Here is a 19,884-nt window from a genome sequence, read left to right on the forward strand (position 1 = left end):
GCCCGGCTTCGCCCCCCATGTGCACGGGGCAGACGGAGATCAAGGAGACTTTTAAGTACATCAACACGGTCGTGTCCTGCCTGGTCTTCGTCCTGGGCATCATCGGCAACTCCACGCTGCTGCGGATCATCTACAAGAACAAGTGCATGAGGAACGGCCCCAACATTCTCATCGCCAGCTTGGCTTTGGGCGACCTGCTCCACATCATCATTGACATCCCCATCAATGTCTACAAGGTGAGGAGGGGCCGGGGTAGCGGGCGCGGGGGTGCGGCGGTCACCCCTCGGTGCTCCTTTCCAGCCCCCGCAGATACCCGTCCCCGCCGAGGGGAGATGCGTCCCTGCCTGGTTGGGAGACACCCGTGGACTTCACCTCACGCCAAAACCCTGCCGGAGGGTGGTATTTTGGTCAGATGTGGTCGCAGATGGCACCCTCTCTGTCTTCAGTCCCATCCCTCTCAGCGTTCCAGGCTGGGAATGAGGCAGAGCGGCCAAGCTCTGATAATCACCTGGAAACAGGTGCTGTCGCAGGGATAAAGGAAGTAAATGTAATAGATAAATGTTCAGTGGGTTAGTCGAGGAATAGAGGGGAGGCACAGAAGACCCTCTCCTGTGGGTACCATTTGGTCCCTTGTGCTCAGCTGCGGCAAGCTTGGTCATGATACTTCTTCACATGGGTCTGTAAAGTCCCTTTTGGCACGGGGGCTTTTCCAGGAGGAACCAAGATCGTTCAGCTGAACGGTTTAATACATCTCTTGGTTAGGAGGCACGATGCTTTCCCGAGCTGTGAACCCTTTCCCTCCCTTTGCCAGTGTTGCAGCAGGGGCAGCCGAGAGGGAATGAGCCACACCTGCTCCTCTTGCAGCTTCAGTAGTCTGTGTTTTGACTTGATAAGCCTTGCCACGGAGGGAATACAACCGCTGTTTTTCTTTACCCAGCTTGTGCCATCCATTTGTCCTTAGGAATTAGTTGGGCAGTTGAATCCAGCCTCTAGTTGTAATCTCGCACTCTTTGGAGGTGTACTGGAAATAACAGAGCTCCTTCTGCTTTGAAAGTTTACAGTCTGGATCCCTGAGCACCCATCAGTGACTTCATAAAGTGAATAGAAGAGTCTTTATCTATCACCTTCTCTTCACTTTGTATGCATGATTGTAAACTAGGGGTTGTTACTTGTACTTTTAGAAAGATACGTTGAAGGGACAGATTTTGAGTCCATAATAATTACTCCCAGAAGCTGCTGAAATGAGAGAATCTTCTCTCTTTATCCTTTTAAAGTATTTAGGTATTACAAAGCAGGGAATGTCATCATTGTGTTAAATTCCAGTTAATTTGGATTACATAAGAGTTCTTAGATTTGAAGTTTCAGTGATTTTTATACTATACACTCTCTTAATACTTGAGAGAGGAGTGTGCTCTTTTGAATGAAGGTGGAATTCAGAAAACAACAGCTTTTAAAATATGTTTCTGTAAAAAAATGTATTGAGCAAAAAGATTTTTTTCTTCTGTTCTCAGAAAAATCAAAAAGACAAAATCAATAACAGCTGCTCATCAGAAGAGTTTGCAATGTCTGTGATACTATTTCAAAAGTAATGTTAAGATGCAGTAATATACCTCAGTTCTTATCTTGATTGAATGTCACCAAGTATATCATTATGAGTAGGCTGGAGCAGGAGGAATAAAGGGTCAGATTGCTAACCAATAAATATTACACCAGCTGCAAGTATGGGATTTTTATTGTGCTATTGATAATGCTAGGAGTTGTGCAATAGCTCCCAGGTGCTAAATCTCTCACACTGCCACTCATCTTTTTGAAGAGCTCATAATCATTTTATATTATCCCGTATAATAATGAGTGAAATATTTGCTATTTTAAGACACAACTTTTGAATAAATGCAAGTTAAACCAAACAAAAAACAAACAAAACCCCACCTATTAGATATTGTGTTTATTTAATCAAAATTTTGTGGGCAGTTTGAGTTGATGATAATTTTTTATCAACTCTACAACCCATTTCATTCCAGAGCAACACAGAGAATACATACAACGTGATAAAAAATTGGCTTCCGTTACTCAGCAGTAGAAGAAGCAAAGGCTTCCTCAGTAAATCAAGTATACTTAGCAATTGTAACTTGCAGTTTGAAACAATTTAAGACAGGATGAAAGAGCTCCAGATTCAGAATTTGCTACCAGATCCTCAGTAAGGCAGCTGCATGAAAAAGAGTGTGAGAGAATTTCTCACGTTAATAAAATGCCAGCAGTTCTTTCCCCAACACTTGCCCTAGAAAGTGTGAAAGTGTCTGTGAATGCTTTCCAGATGGATCTGTAGGAGACAATTCAAAAGCTGCACTAGAAGAAGCTTTTTATTAGGTATTAAAAGGGATGACTGCGGAAGATGTCCCCTGTGACTATTTAAGTGAATACATAAGTAGCTGAAAAAGTGCACAAATGAAAATTGACATCTTCTAAATCAAGGGCATGGAAAGAAAAACAGGTGTTATCTAGACAGGGAGGCAAATGCAGTCCAATGCATAAGATGCTAATTAGTCCATTGCACTTCCTAAACTGGATTATCATGCCATACGTTCAGTAGAAAATGGCAAGTATCAGAATCTGTCACACAGTCAGGAAACTGAGTATGAAATGAGGGCTTGAGGGGTGTTCAGTTCCAGCATGTAGAACCTGGCAGACCTTTTTCGCATTCTGAGTCCTGGTGAATGGTCTGGCTTTGCCTGGATCTCTGGGCTGCAGAATGGGAAACAGAGGAAAGTCTGAGACAATCATTCTGCAGTATGTAATGTTTTGGCAGTGTAGATACTTTGCAAAATTGCTACTAATTGGATGTGCAGGTGATCCTATGCTGCTCCACTAAACTGACTAAGTAAGCATGTCTTTGTTAATTTGAGGCCAGAAACATCAATTAAGGAGCAGAAGGATAGAGTAGGTGCTCAGTGAGCTTTTTATGTCCTTGTCTGCACTTAAATTTTGGAAGACAAGGCAGTGGCAGCTTGTACACCTGAAAATACAGGTCTGCAGTCTCTGGACAGCTTATGCTGACTTTCCCAAGTAAATAAAGTTGTTAAGTCCTGTTGTGCAAGACACCAAAACATCAGGACTGGAAATTCCAAGCTTGCACTAGCTTTGCCTCTCATAGACTTAAAAAGCCTTAATCAAATCACACAGTAATATGCTGTCTCTTCTGATACACAAACAACATCTCTCTCTTATTTTGTGATATTTATTCCTGTATATTAAATCCAATTTATTGTCATGTCCCAGTGGATTTTTAACAAGGGGAGCAATCTAGGCTCTGCACATTATTGTGTGGCATTCTGAAATCGAACTACCAACAAATGTCTGAGGAAGAATGCCTACCTGGCAATATTGTCATGGGTTCCTTTTTCTCAGAGCACAATGGAAGTGCAGAGAAAAAAATTTCCAGGGAAAGAAAAAAGTCTGGTCTTTATCCAAGCCGGTAATCAAGGGCCAGAGTCAGCTTTTCAGGCACTGATTTATTTTCAGGAATGTAATTTAGGGATTACATAAAAATTAAGCTTAACATAACATGGCATTATCAAGCACTGGAAATACAAGAAAGACCAGATTAGGGACTCTATATACCATGCAGACACAAACTGGCTCCTTTTTCAATCCATCTATTCTCTGAAAAAGGCTCTGGAAAAGATTTCCATGGAAATTTATTTGTGACTTACTATGCAAGTACTTGTAGGCCATGCATTGTGATAAAGCCAGCGTCTTCCTAACTTTCTAAATCAAGGTGCTTGTCTTTAGAAAGGAGTCTCATTATTCCATGTTAGAACTCTTGTCACTGGTTCTTCTGATGTTAAATAGTAGACATTTTATTGGGAGAAATGCATTATTGCCTTTCTTTCAACATCTGAACCACTTACTGGAGATCTCGCAATGTTCATCTCAGAATTTCTTACACAAAGTTTATTATCTCTGACCATATTAAACTAGAAGTCTGTCTTGCCTAAGAACACTTTATGATGAACAAGTGCAGTGTATAGGCACTTAAGAAAGATCTGAATCGTCCAGTGGAGGAGCCTGTCTGGATTCTGCGGGCAATGGCGAGGAGGGGTAATTTTGTTCTGTATTTAGATGGGAACAGTCTACTCTAAAGTCAAGTATATGGAGTAGTGGAAATGTCTAAATGCTGTTAAAAGTACATATACATAGTTTTCATGGTGGATCTCCAAACTGAAGTAAGTTAGATGATGCTAGTATAGATTTGTAAATTTAAAGTAGGTTTTTTCAGTAGGTATACATTTGTTGTGTATACATTCACTTAAAAGATGCATGTGACAAATTTCAAAGCAAGTTTTCACCTGTTTTGGCTTTTTCTTCTACCCTGTGTTTATGCATCCCAATCTGACAGCAGCATGGCTTTCCAAGTGGTTACTTTTGATGCAGTCCTTTCACTGGGGTTGTGAAACTGCAGAATTTTTTTACTTTGACAGCACATTACGAGGTTTCTGTCATTTTCAAGATGACTGTATAAAATTACTTTATCTTAATTTTTTTTTTAATTAAGTTTCTAAGCAGTAGTTATAATAAAGACACAAGTAAAGAAAGTAATTGCATGGCGCATATTAAGATTTTACTCTGCTTATTGGATAGATCAGTAAAGCATCTCTAGCTGAGCTTGAAAGCAGGAAATACATTTTCTTGTCTAGAGGGGAGATCCTCACCCTGACACAATTATTGCTAAATATTAATAAGTTTGTAATGTTGTCTGACTTATCCCTGACCATAACCTAAATTTCCTGGGCAAATTTTCTGTTTTGAAAAATGCTTGCTCCTATAAAATATCTGCATGACCTCCCCGTGTCAAAAAAATAAATCAGGTGAAAATCTACCAGTCATTTCAGAGATAAACTGAAAGACTGTTGCTTGTGAATTAGGTGTAGAGTTGCATGTCTGGTTTCTCTTGTACCTGCCGTTTATAAGGATGAAAATCAAGTCCAGTGTCCTGTGAACGAGACTTGCTGTGAATGCACAGCTTAGCGGAAGCACAAATTCCTGCTCTGCATTTCCCATGTGCATTCACTGCTCGGGACTGGAACACTAACAGGAATATTCGCATGCTTTGCTGCTTCTTCCTGCCCAACTGCAGCCCATCAGCAGCAGTGGGCTGGAGCCAGGTATCAGCCTTCTGGCTGGGGACCACAGCAGCTGAGCCCTAGAGCAGTGTGCTATGCTTGTTCCAGCAGCAGATTGAGAACATCTTCCAGTTCTTGCACAACTAAGAGGAAGCAGAGGGGGAATTGTCATTCACAGGTGTGTCTGTGTGAGTCACAGCATCTCTTGGGGCTACTTTCATAGCTCTGCAGCTTGCACATCAGTTTAGGATCAGATCTGTCTGGTCTGAGAAAGGGTTGGCTAGGAGAGTATCAGATGTGTTGGCTCTTTCAAGTATGATTTCACTTCATTCTGCAGTGTCTTCCCTTTCTGTTTGTTCTGTTTCATCTTAAACACTTAAACTCTGCTGCTCAGCAATTAGAACTTTGCCTGTGTAAAAAAAGTGACTAGAAAACATTGGAAAGGTCACTCGGAATACAGCCAGTGGTAGACTACTCTTGGCATCTTACTTACGAAAACACAACATCATTTTTCTCTTTGCTGCCACTTGGCAGTATCTCCTCTCATGGCTCCAGGTCATTTGTTATTTGTAAAATTACAATCTTTTTTACAGCTACCCTATTATGAATCATAAGAGAATCATTTCACTCATACAAAATTGCAATAGGCTACATCTGTACTTCACTAAGAATTATCATTGCTCCTGTCCACAAAGGTGATACTCCAAATACTTGACATTAGATCTTCACTGTACTTTAAGGCCTTATTTGAAGGGGATGGCAATACAGGGAACAAACAGAAACATCAAGGAAACATAGTTCAGCAATCAAAACATTCTTTTTTTCCTTAATGTTTTCAAGCTTTTGGTGTAAAGCATATCATTAACCACTTGCAATACCATGATAGGGAGACTTGTGACTCATGCATTAAAATGCTCAAATTTCACAATACATCAGCTGCAAGACATAAAGCACATGTTCTTGCAATCCAGTGCAGACAGCTGCATGTCCATTCTGCCCTGATATAAGCTCGCTGAATGAATGTTTTTATGTTTTGATAAACTGAAGCTAATGCACCCTTTCTCTCAGTAGTCTGCATTCAGTCATGTGCCGTGCCTCTATAATCCCAAACTGGAGCTGGCTCAAATCCAGTCAGCTTGGATCACAGGTATGACCATCTGCACCTGAGAGATAAGTATTAGTTCAGCAAAATCTACAACATGTGGCTGAACTGCTGTGATTTTAGGGAAGAGAGACAGGGAGTGTCTTGTACTCACACCAGCTAGATGTAAATAAAAGTTTTCAACAGAATCTGCCAATAGAGACTTGACCAAAGTTCTGCATTTCTGTTACAAAGAAAAGAATATCTTACTTCAAAGTGCTTTTTTAATGAGTTCTGTTTGGTCTAATATACACACATGTACAATGTACAGTAGGCACCATAAATAAGTATACAATGTACTGTAGGCACCATAAATAAGTATACAATGTACTTGCTACCCAGTCCTTGATTTCTATAGCAAATAGATGTGAAAGGCTGGAGATTCACTGCCTGACTGATATAAATTAAATTAGTCCAGGTGTCATTGAGTTCTGTAGAGTGTACAGATAGAACACATGTAATTATTCACATTACAGTTTTCATAGTAGATTATTACTGTCACCCTCTTACAGCAATTCAGAAGTGTCAGGGAGAGGCTTTACAGAAAATACTTTAATTACAGATTATGTTATTTTCCCACATCACATAAGCAAAATATACTGTATAGTTATTACAACCTCATCCCTACTCCCTCTGCTTTATTACTTTCTATAAAATTCTTGAGAAGCATAAATCCTTAGAATTTATTTCTCTGCTTCATTTCTGTAGAGGCATTATATTTATTGTCTTAGTTGAGAAGATTCATTGAAGAAATAGAAACCTGGGCCATGTTGCAGTTTGTCTACTGCTGTTCTTTTAAAGATTCCATTACAGCACATGGCTAAAGCAGGTATTTGGAGATATACTGGTATCTGAAAATACTGGTGGGCACTTCATAGGATTTCCAAAAGTCCATGGTCATGAAATGTTCTTAACATCCTTTGTGTTCAGATAAAATTATACTTAAATTATATCAGAACTCTTCAAAAAACTCTCATGGACCAAGTAAGTGTTTACCCTTAGATGGACATGTATGTTTGCATAAGGACTTTGCTGAACCAAACCAATGTGAGCAGGAAACTGTGGCTACCTTCAATTGTGGAATCATGGAATCATTAAGGTTGGCAAAGATCTCTAACATCATCAAGTCCAACCATCAACCTTGCACCACTGTGTTCATCCCTAAACCATGTCCCCAAGAGCCACATGTACATCTTTTTTTAACACTTCCCTGAGCAGCCCTTTCAGTGAAATTTTTTGTACCCAATGTAAACCCTCCCCTAGTACAACTTGAGGCATTACCTCTTCTCCTGTTGCTTCTTACTTGGAGAAGAGGCCAAGCCCCACTTTATTACAGCCTCCTTTCAGGCAGTTGTAAAGAACAACACATCTCTTTTTCTCCAGACTAAACAGTCCCAGCTCCCTCAGTTGCTCCTCATGCAACTTATTCTCCAGACCCTTCACCAGCTTCGTTGCCCTTCTCTGAACAGACTGCAGCACCTTGGTGTCTTTGTTGTAGTGAGGGGCCCAGAACTGGACACAGCACTTGAGGTGTGGCCTCACCAGTGCCAAGTACAGGAGGACAAGCACTGCCCTGGCCCTTCTGACACAGGCCAGGATGCCATTGGCCTTCTTGGCCAGCTGGGCACACTGATGGCTCATGTTCAGCCAGGTATTGACTAGCAGGTCGTTTTCTGACAGATCTTTCCAGCCACTTCCCAGCCACTCTTCCTGCCTATAGTGCTGCATGGGGCTGTTGTGACCCAAGTCTTGTTGAACCTCACACCCTTGGCCCATCAATCCAGCCTGTCCAGAACTCTCCTTAGAGGCTTTGTAGCCTTACTGGTTCCTAGAAACATCCACACAGTATGATGAGCTATTTCTTCTATTCTTACAACCCTGTTAAATGAGTTGTTTGAAGAGACCTGAGCCAAGGGAAAGATTTTCCAGACTCTTTTGGGTCGTCCTCATTCTTCCTTTTCCATTTTGTAGCTCTCTGTCTGCAACAGATTCCAAAGAGCTCATTTGAAGAAAGTTATGAAAAACAGAGATGGACTTAGATCATCTAACTAATTACAGAAACTCCAAAAGTTTACTCTTCTATATAACAATTGCGTCTATTTCTTGGCACAGCCCTTGTTGTGGAGAATGTTGTTTTAATGAAAACTGGAAGATTTGGCTGCTGCTGTGGTGTATTTGACCACTAAAGAACCTCACAGCAGATTTCAAAGGTTAAATGTTGATAAACTGAGGCTACAGATGTTTGTCTATTCATAGAATCAGCTGTGAGGAAGGTGCTTTCTGTGTCCAGTAAATCTTTTCCCCTAAATCAGATAAAATGTGCAGCTGGGGATGTGACAAGATTTCCATTAAAGTGTATGATTCAAACTGTAAGCGAGCCAACCTGAAATTCATTCTGCTGCTTTATCTCTTCCTGAGCACTTACAGGTATGCTGAATGTGCAGATAGTCCTTTTGGTATTTTTATACAGAATATTGGAAAACTGGTCAATAAAGACCTTTAGTGAAGGATTCATCTGATCTGTCTTTACTTGCTGCAAAACATTTAGATCAAACTATCTGTCTGTGCTCCCGAGTGTCCAGTGGGTCCTTTCATTTGTTTTCAGATGGTCAACTAGAAACTGTGAGGGATACATTTCTCTCCAGTGTTGCCTGACTTCTCAGCTGATGGAGCCTAGACACTAAACTTCAAATAAACCTCACCCCAGATACACACCTACTGGCTTTGTCCCTGTTCTGAACAGCCTCAAGTAATTTTCTGTATTTCTGGTCAAGGATGCGTTGTTTGGAACATGTAAGAAAAGCAACTCAAGGCAGATAAAGACAATTCAAAGAAGAGAAAGATCCTCACCTGTTCTGTCATTTTTTACCGTAAACACTAAGGTGATGAAGTTAGAAGCAAAAGGAGTGGAGTGTGCAGAGCTTAAGGAGGCAGGACTAAGAGTTAATTGATACCCTCATCCCACCAGGGAGTGACTACAAAGCTGCTGTCTAGCTTTTAGGACACACACCTCAGGGACTCTTTCATGAAAAGGTTCTTCTTGACTAAGTTTTGCATAGAATCATAAAATGGTTTGACTTGAACTTTAGAGATTGTCTAGGTTCAACCCCCATGACATGGGCAGGGACACCTTTCAGTGGACCAGGTTGCTCAATGCCCTGTCCAGCCTGGCCTGGAACACCTACAGAGATGGGGCATTCACAACATCTCAGATTAAAGCCATTCCCCCTTTGTTCTATCACTAAATGCCCTTGTAAAAAGTCTCTCTCCAGCCTTCTTTCATGCCCCTTTTAGGTACTGAAAAGTTGCTACAAAGTCTGGAGCCTTCTCTTCTCCAGTCTGAAAAAACCCCATTCACCCTGTCTTCATAGGACAAGACTGGTGGAAAACAGTCAAGACAGAACTCCATGTTTCAGCATTGGGAATTATTTTTTTTTTAATAATTGTTTTCTTTTCACAGTTACTTGCAGAGGACTGGCCCTTTGGTGTCGAAATGTGCAAATTAGTGCCCTTCATTCAAAAGGCGTCGGTGGGCATCACAGTGCTGAGTTTGTGTGCCCTCAGTATAGATAGGTGAGACCCATTTTTCATTGAAGTCTCTAATTTCTTTTCTATATGGGCATTGGCTCAAATTCACCTTTCCACTCAGCTGATACAATGAAAAGAAAGGAATTTAAGCCAGTTAAACCAGGTGGGTTTTCTCATATTTTTAATTTGTAAATATGTGCTGTTGCTCCAGGTACCGAGCAGTCGCTTCTTGGAGTCGCATTAAAGGAATTGGAGTGCCAAAGTGGACTGCTGTGGAAATTGTCCTGATCTGGGTCATATCAGTGATACTGGCTGTTCCAGAAGCTATTGCATTTGACATGATTACGATGGAGTACAGGGGAAGGTATCTTAGAATCTGCTTGCTTCACCCCATGCAGAAAACATCCTTTATGATGGTAAGTCACTAACGTTTATAAAATCTCTTGGAAGAGTTCCTTGGACCTTTGCAGTGTTGTGTGGATTGTAATGTGCACAGGTGTATGTGACTTGTAGGTGAATATAATGTTCAAATGAATTACTGACATTTCTGAAGCATATTGGTTCAAAGAAGAGCATTCAGAAATCCTTGACTTTTTGTGGGCTTTGAACATCTTGCTGTCTTGTCCTTTTTTCTCATCTGTCACGTACACCTTACAGAGATGCTTTTCAGGACAGACTGACCAATCAGTTACAGCACACTTAGCAAAATGCTCAGCATTTAACTCCTAACTATGTTTTTGCTTTGCTTTTTTCTTTACAGTTTTACAAGCAAGCTAAAGACTGGTGGCTGTTCAGCTTTTACTTCTGTTTGCCGCTGGCTATCACAGCATTTTTCTATACTCTCATGACTTGCGAGATGTTGCGAAAGAAAAGTGGGATGCAGATTGCTTTAAATGACCACTTAAAACAGGTAAAAAATTATCCCTGTCCACTCTCTAACTGTAGACAGGATAACTAATAACTTTATTGATTTTCCAGCCACATCATTCTGTTCTTGTATGACTCTGGATTAAAAGCAAAGAGAACTTTCCTAGCAGTGGTGCTGCTGAACTCATATACATATGTATGTATCAGAAACCTGAGGTTTTAACTGACAATCACAAAATTGTTTCTTTCTTGTTTGGTTTTAATTTTTTCACGTTTTATAGGGTTTATTTCTTCTTTACAATGAGAGTTGGCTATTTTGTAGTACAAACTGAAGTCATGCTCTAGTCTAGAAGGTGGTGCTACAAAACTGTTAATTATTTTGAAGCAAGTTCTTGCTGAACCCTAGTGAGGTTAGCAGTATATGTTAGCAGAACAAAACATATTCTAGCATACATTCCAAGTTACTAGTGCACCAGACACAAACATCAGACATCACTAGAATTAAACTGTGTTTGTTCTATAATGTATATTTGTGCTCCTTTCCTCTTACCTGTTTAGAGCTGTAATTAGAATCTCTTGGGGCATTTAAAGTAAGACCTGAGATCAAAGCACAAGGAAATGCATTTGAAAATAAGCTGGTATTTTAAAGTGATAGGGGAGACAATTACATTCTTAATTTTAATTTAAATTATTGCTTAAATTAATGTTTTTCATATTATCACTCATACTTCTTGAAATGAGTTATATTGAATCAATGCAAGACATATAAAACAATAGAAAAGATTAAGTGCATATTCCGAGAAAATAAGCTATTTGATGTTTTCCTAAGTCCTATTTTGATAAGCTTTTTTATTGTGTTTATTGAACATTTGGATATTAGAAGACAACAACAATCCAGAGAGAGAGAGAAAAGGGAAAACTATAACACTCTTCTGTCCAATTTTCTTTCTCAGAGACGTGAGGTGGCCAAAACTGTGTTCTGTCTGGTACTTGTTTTTGCCTTGTGTTGGCTCCCACTTCACTTAAGCAGAATCTTGAAACTCACTATTTATGATCAGAAGGACCCCAACAGATGTGAACTTTTAAGGTGAGAATACAAAAATAAAATGCCTGTACATTGTGGTCATTCTCCATAAGCATTTCCTATTGAGCTAGCTTACTCTGTGCATCTAGAGTTGTCCCTGCTTCTTCATCTGGGACCCTCCGGTTTCACTCCAATAGCAGACACAGAAAATTGTGAGGAATTCCCTCTCTTTTCCCCACCGTCCTTTTGATCCTTTTTGGGACTGTCCTGTCATGTGGTGCTATGAGAATAGAAGGGGAATTTCTGTCCCTATTTTCCCTTTCAACAGAACAGCTAGGATTCAATTAGTGCAAAAACAACCTTGTGAACATCTTCTTCCAAAAGTTAAGATGGTTGAGTCTTCTGAAATTACTTTCACAAGAATGGTGTTCTGCTTCAGACTTCATTGTTGAGTATAACTGTTACGTCCATGAGTTAATCCTGTTGGTTTAAGCCCCATTACCATTACATTTAATAGCTAGTCTTGTTTGAGTGAAGCTGAGTCCAATTTTCATAGTTGTAAACCTCTACTAAGCCTTTTCAAAGCAAATGAGAAGTGTCTCACTTTAATTCCCACACAGCTTTTTTCTCGTGATGGACTACATTGGTATCAATATGGCTTCACTGAATTCCTGCATCAATCCAATAGCTCTGTATTTGGTGAGCAAAAGATTCCAAAACTGCTTTAAGGTAAGTGGCTGCTGGCAGCTTCTCCTTTGGTTAAGAGATTATGTCAGCAGTAAAATTAATTCCTTAACATGCACAAAGTGTTTTAAACGGTCATTAAATTTTACTTTAAGTTTTAAATGGGCTACGGTAAATTTTCTCTCCCTCTCCTAAAAAAATGCTGAAGCTCCATTGGAAGGAATTAAGGTTTGATGGGAACAAAAAGAGAAAGCAAAAGAGCAGAATGTACAATAAACCCTCTGGGGACCATGCTAATCAGTGCTACATCACTTCCTGACTGAAGCTGGCACCCAGCTACTTCCAGAGCACTGACGAAGCAGACTCGCCTGTGCTGCAGAGATTCACGTAGCCATATCCTCTGCATCCTGACAGGGAGGGTGCTGACCCTGGGCTCTCTCATCCTGACTGAGCACTTCAATCAGTCATGTAAGGCAGAGGGTGTAAATCTGTACTTGTCCCTTTCCAGCGCCGATGTTTTATGAGACAGACCTGGTCATAGTTCTGGCTTGGTCTGAGTGAGTAGAGCTGGGCACTAATTCTCCACACAGGATTTCAGGCTCTGGATTGCATAGGGTTTGCAGCCCACCAGTCCTTCAGCCTTCATGTCTGCTTGGAAAATACCACGATTTGGGCATTTTTTGTGAACCCTTACCATCTTCAGACACTGTATCGGAGTCCTTACATTGCCAATGGCAAATTCTTAGATTTTTCTTTTCTTGCCAAGCATTTAACCACTGGCCACAGCTAGGGTTATTGTCTAGCTGTTTAAATTCCTTACTAGCAAGAGGAAAACATCTTTCAGTCAGAAGCCAGTCAGCTCTACATGTAGTAGTGTTAATGTATTTCCCACATAATTGTGACAGCACAGCTTGCAGAGGTGTTGGTCTTGTCTTCCCTGTCTATGCTGCTGGCTCCCTGAAAGAGTCACTGGAGCTGAGAGCACATAAGAGATCTCCAGCACCCTGAGCTTGGAAGTAAGTGAGTATGAGGAAGGGACTTCCAGCACCCAAAGGCCAGAGAGGAGCATGCGAAGAAGGTCTGCAGTACAGCTAGTAAATGCATGAGTTGTATGTAGGTTTTCACCTTCTTCTACTGACTTCTCTTTTTTCCACCTCAGAACAATGAGCTAAATAGCAGCATCTTTCTTAGAAAGCACAGATGTGAATACATTTTTTCCCCAAGAAAGATAATCAGAGAAAGGACAACAAGTAGTCATACTTTTATTTTCAGATGCATTTAGAATTGCGGACCAGATTTGAAGGGGTATGTGTGTGGCTGTTACTATATATAACTACTCAGTAGAACTCTTACTGTACTCCAGCAGTAAGGTTGCTAATGGGGCCATTTGAGCAACTCAGACTTGAACCCCATTTCTTTGCTTTACGCTGTAATCCCAAAACAGCAGCTTGCACATTTGCCATTTCCTACTGTACCCTTGAGGAAGGGCAGCTTTTCAGTGCATTTTGCCACATGTGCAAAAACAAAGTCATGTGAAGTGTTTATTTCTTTTATTTTAACAGTCGTGCTTGTGCTGCTGGTGCCAATCCAAAGATCTGTTGTCCCTGGAGGAAAGGCAGTCCTGTTTAAAGTTCAAAGCTAATGATCACGGATATGATAATTTCCGCTCCAGTAACAAGTACAGCTCTTCGTAAAACAAGCATAAAAGGTATATTCTCTTACATTAATGCTGGTGCCTTTTTAAGTAAAAGTGGCGATTACTTTTAACAAGATGGTAACATCCAGAAAAATCTAGTTTTGTATTTGCACAAAAAAAAAGAACATTAAAGAAAATTGCCCTAAAACTGTGTCATGTTGAAAATCACGGACATTTATGAAATCATCATTTATGGAACATGAAGAAAGGCATAGAAAGAACAAGTCATTGTTAGCACTTGAATACTTCTGAATCAGCACTTCCAAATGATCCCCACTTCCTGTACATTAAGCGATCGTTTGTATTCTCTGTAACAGTTGTAGGAACTGAAGTCACAGTAATTATTAAGCAGCATAATATAAAGTTAATTGGATCAAAGCCATTATTATATGTAACTCAATGTATTATCTTTTCTAAAGCAAATTAACCACCATCACTATTGTGAGGTTTTTTTAAATAAAACATGAAATACTTTGTAATAGAAATCTAAATGTTAAAAAGTAGAATTTTTATCAGGTATATTATAGAGGTAGCTACTGAAAATATTAAAGGATGCAGTAAAGTCAAAAGTGCATTTTACTTTGATGATTGTTTTTACCTATTATTGCTAGAAGGAACCTCCCTAGGGCTCTATAAATTCCTTTCTGTAGCCACTGTGCGTCTTCAGTGCATTTGGCAGCACTTTGGGTGTGAGTATTTGTGTTTACTGATAGCAAAGGAGAGAAAAACACACCAAAAGCAAAAAATTAATACTACTAGAAACATACAGACAACAGCCGTTATTTCAGCTCTTTTTAGCTGAAAACAAATGGATTGTATCTTGTGTAAATGTGGGCATTCCAGATCTTGATGGTTCTTTACTGGAGATACTTTTGTGACGATTTCCAACTGTTTTTGCAATCCAAATACCATCTTAGGGCAAAATTTTTTAGAAATAGCAGGTGGGGAAAAATGTAACCAAGGTTAAAAGAGAGGATTTGAACTTTCTATCTTCATTTAGATTTAAATCTTCATAAAGAAAATAATTCATGAACTGTACTTCTAGAGAACAGTACTATGTAGCTTACTCATCTTCATACTATTTTAAAATATATTCTACTTCCGTAGTTCAATATTTATGGGCATAAGAAGATGTGTGATTAGTTTCTGCTTCTGTAAATAGTGTAGTGAAATGTAATTAATTGTAAAGTATTAAGATATGGGCAGGACCCTGTAAGAACAGAAAAAGATAAAGATGCCTGTAGTAAACATGATGTGTGTTGCCAGGAGCAATGCATATTTTGTATATACAAGACAGGTTATTCTTTGACTTTTCATTTCCTATTAATTTGTTACAGATCTCCCCAAAGACTTATATTTCATGCACTAAGGCATGAGTTTTTCAAGAAAAATTGTCATATATGCAAACATGCTTTTATGAAAGACATGTTTTCAAAAGGCTTGGTATTTTATTATAATAAAATTATTTATCAAAACTCAGGAATTTTTTTATTTTAAATTTCCAGATCTCACATGTAAGGATTTTTACCTTTTTATTTTCCAGTCTTGATTAACTTCCAATATTTTACAAAAGTGCCTTAAATGTGCTCAGGATGAAAACAGCTTCCATTAAAATGTTCAGCTGATGTTACCTTAGATGGGTTTCTGACTTTAGGTAGCTACAGCTACCTTGCAGACAGCTAAAAACTGGGTGGTGAGCCCCATTCCTGGTGTTGCCCCCATCAAAAGCTGGTAAGTGAATGCTTGTATAATCAAGCTGAGGAGGACCTCTGCACATGCATTTGAGCATGAGCACGTGTGTGTTTGTGTGTGAGTGTGTGTGCAAGCGTGTGTGTTGTCTACCGTAAGGTTGCTGTTACTGTCTTGCTGCAGCACATCCACTCAGCTGCTATAATGCTGAACTTTTATAAATATAAATCTATTTTAAGTTTCCTTCTTTACATTTTTACCTTAATTTTCATGGTAACTTTCTCACAGTAAGCCATGAATATCACTTCCTGTCAGCCTACCTGCATCTATTTCTGTGAAATGCATTTCATCTGTTAAGGATGAATAATCAGTGAAATCCTAGATTTGATACTGATCAGTGTTATTTTCCTCAAGTTATATCATTACAATATTGTACATGTATATTATTATTTTTATTTAAAATATAGCTGTTGTATTGGCGACTGTGTAACATACTTTTCATTTTTTCCTGGACTAATTCTTTGTTAAGTCCTGCTAAGTCAGATATTCAGGTTTTCAAATAAAGACCATATATACTGTCCCTTTTTTGGGCTCATATATAAATATTAGTACACTCTTTGTCATTTTTTCAGTATTATTCAAAGCACTATTTTTATTGAAGCTTTCATTTCCTATAATAAAAAATTTCAAAACTTCTGTTCTTATACAGAATATATATTAAATCCCTTAATACTCCACACAGGTGTTTTCTGAAATCCTCAGTACAGGTCTTTTCCTCCACTCACTGAAATCAGTAAACATTTAACCATTCAATTCAGTTCAAGCAGAATTAGGGCCTAACATAGCTCTTTAAAAAATCTGACATTTGCTACTTTGAACAACAACCAAAAAAGCTACATTCATTTTTTTTTTCAGGAATCGATTAGAAAACATAGGAAAAGAGGGTAAAATCAGCTTGTGGGGAAAAACATCCAGTCTAAGGCTCTCTAATCCTCAAATGGGGTCACAGGTCACAGAACAATTGCACAGAGACACAGGCATCTTTATAGGAGTGCTTGCCCAGAGTGGTGTGACAGTAAGAGTTATCTGTCCCAGTGGTCTGAAGAGTTCACACAGAATGGCTCAAGGTGAAAAAAACAACTTATAAGAGACTACATCACAACTCTGTGTTTTGGCCTTCAGACAGCAGTTAGATTTTAGTTCCCCAGCTGCTCTGAATTCAGCCTAAACTGAACTGAAACACTGGTACTACACCTCAGAAAATCAAATGCAAAAGTTGTTGGTTGTGGAGTGTCTGCTGTGAGCTGTGACATTTCAGGGTCCCAAACAGCTCTTGATCGAGACACAGCTGGCTTAGCAAGAGAATGTTGTATGTACTGAAATAATGTTTAAAGGAATTTTTTTAATTGTTCTGTATAGCTGTGTAAAATAATTCTGTATTTCATTTTCTGTGATCACTTAAAATAGCAACTTCTGTAGTTCAAGCAGAGTAAACATTCTAAATTACCAATAAAATATTTGTAATTTTGATTCGTTTCAAAAAGATGTCTGACCTTTTTTCTCCTAGGGGGTCCCATTTAATTGTAAAACAGTGACATTGATGTAAAAAGAAGCAAGCAATCCTAATCTAAATATCAAAGCTTTTGGGTGGGATGGTTTTATATAGCTGTTTGAAAATTGGAGAGAGTTCAGACTTGCATATGCATTGCAAAATTGTCTGATGTTTATTGGAACAATCATTCCTATCTTTGCTCTGCTTGTTTTTGCTCAGAATGTCAGTCGCAATCTCTTCTCTACACACCCTTATATAGTCAAAAATTCTCTTGTGTTTGGAACATCACAAATAAAAGGCAAGAAGCTTTTAGTTCATTAATTTAGAAGTGTATGCACTCAGTGCTGGAATATGTTACATGAAAACCATCATCCCTTTGTGTGCTGACAGTGTAATTTTGTGCATATTTTAATTTACCTTTCTTGAAGCAGTGGAAAACTGTATTGGGCTAAATATGCCTCAACTGGTCAAATATATGACTTTATTTGCTTGTGGTACATGTACATCCCAAAGTGTGTTTGATGCTACTGCTGGTTTTGTTCCAAATACTTAAGTTTCCTTCCGTTTACTTGGTGGCCTGCTGCATCCACATAGATTTGTCTTTTTTCATGGTCCCAGGACCTTTAGCACATAGTTTCAAGTTTCCTGTGCCTGGAAGAGAAGCACCTGTAGCAATGAGATCCCTTGTAAGTAAATGTTCTACTCAGTATCTCTCATGGCCTCTTCACTTCCTTTCCCTTTATCCCTGTGGTCCAAGGTCTTCACCAACCACTCGTTATGAGGAAACACTTTTTGCATATTTCTTTTAAGATCTTACAGCCTTCTACAGGTATGCCAGAGCTGCAGCTTGTTGTCAGTTTTCTAAACATGCTGGAGCTTTCCCAACATCGTGCATGTACATATATCTTGCATTCTTCAAACACTGACTTACTCTGACCACTCTTGAGCAGGGCAGATTTGGCACTCTGGTGTTGGTGGGGCAGGATGGTCCAACTGGTAACCTGTGGCTGGCTCTGGTCCACAGAGTGGTTCACATTTTATTGCACTCTCCTGCAGCCTGCTGCTCTGACCACCACAGTCTTGTACTCTGCTCAAAAAGGCAGTGGAGTTCTCCATGTACATGCTGTGCTCTTGGGTTCAAGTTTCTAAGCCAAGTTGCTGAACACTTCAGAAGACCAAGGCAGACAAAAGGACTTAAAAGTGCAGTCATTAAATAAAACCGTGACATCTCTTTGGTCTTGTCAGTCTTCCTACATACTGTCATTTAGCTGTGTAGGAGGTCCCAAAGCTCAGTGTCACCAGTGAAAAGGCACCACACCCCCCTCCCACCCCTTTTTCTTACTATCAGTAAGAAAAATTTACTGTAATGTAAAGTAAAACCTTCAGAAATTACTATTTTACCTTAGTGATCAGTATCCTAAACCTTCATTAAATCATTGTGACAATCCAAGGATGTCCTGATTGTGGGAGGAAGTATCTGAAAGGAGTTTTAAAGTACAAGGTGGCAAGTAGCCAGACACATCAATATCTATATGATACCCATCAGTAGATATCTTCAGTGTTGCTATAAAACTTTGCATCCTCTGTAGCCACCCTAGAGGCTTTGGAAAAAAGTGGGAGTCAAATCCTGAAACCCAGTAAAACCTGAAAGGACACACTGATAAGGAGTTAGGGTAACCAGACCTCCATCACAAACCACATCCTCCAGAAGCTGCTTCAATTTGTTTTGCTCTTGGGTGAGTGGGATGAGGGGAAGCATTTGCTGCCTTTTTAAATTTTCATGATAATTCATTTCCCAAAGTTTGTGTGGATTACCCTGAAGAGGGTACAAGCTGGATTACCCCGAAGAAACAGATCAATGGTGAAACCAAGGGAGTCAGATGATGGCTCTCCTTTGAAGCTATCGGGAAAAAGAATAATGACAAATCCCAAAGAAGCTCACATCTTCCCCAGATAAATGGGTTTAATGCATGCAGCCTTTGCAGGAGCAGGAGAGAAACATGCCAAGTTAACAAAACCAAAACTGGTGGATTTGGTAAGTTTTACTTGGAGCTGCAAGTGAAATGGCAGATGTAAAGGAAACTGGTTTTTTGGTTGGTTGGTTGTTTTTTAATTAAACTAAACTGGAACAAGCATCATAATTGCTAATGGGTGTTCACAGGACCAGACTGGATCTTGCCAAAGATGCAGGAAGCTTCTTCCTGGAATGCACCTACAGCAAGTAGCACGTCCTACAAATTTGGCCCCACTGGTCTCAAGGAACTAGCATAGATATAGCATGAAAGGTTCACATCTGCTGTAGTCAAATACTGAACACATGCAGTAACCAGGTGCATACACTTTTGATGTGTATTTATATGAGTACATAGATAAGAATACATATGTATTTACATATTTATACTTGTAAATATACAAATGAAATATATTTCATATTATGTAATATAATTTGTGTGGTATACAGAATGCTTTGCGTGAGTTTTATCTGAAAAAGTTTTCAATGAAATAAAGAATTTTTGAAAAACCGTAACAGTCTGAACAAAATGTAGCCCACTGTCTTTAAAAAAACCACAAACACACCACTTT

At 39.3% G+C, this 19,884-nt stretch overlaps 1 protein-coding gene across 1 annotated transcript; it reads left to right on the forward strand.

The window, feature by feature from the left end:
• The first annotated feature begins 9 nt into the window (after positions 1–9).
• On the forward strand, positions 10–18,674 carry EDNRB (endothelin receptor type B). The gene is made up of 7 exons (XM_008643672.2): positions 10–236; positions 9,722–9,834; positions 10,001–10,205; positions 10,550–10,699; positions 11,610–11,743; positions 12,301–12,409; positions 13,927–18,674. The coding sequence occupies exons 1-7, from the start codon at positions 18–20 to the stop codon at positions 14,056–14,058; spliced, it is 1,062 nt and encodes a 353-aa protein (XP_008641894.1). The 5' UTR covers positions 10–17; the 3' UTR covers positions 14,059–18,674.
• The last annotated feature ends 1,210 nt before the right edge of the window (positions 18,675–19,884 follow it).

This window comes from Corvus brachyrhynchos, unplaced genomic scaffold (genome assembly GCF_000691975.1).
Source record: "Corvus brachyrhynchos isolate BGI_N302 unplaced genomic scaffold, ASM69197v1 scaffold121, whole genome shotgun sequence".
NCBI lineage: Eukaryota > Metazoa > Chordata > Aves > Passeriformes > Corvidae > Corvus > Corvus brachyrhynchos.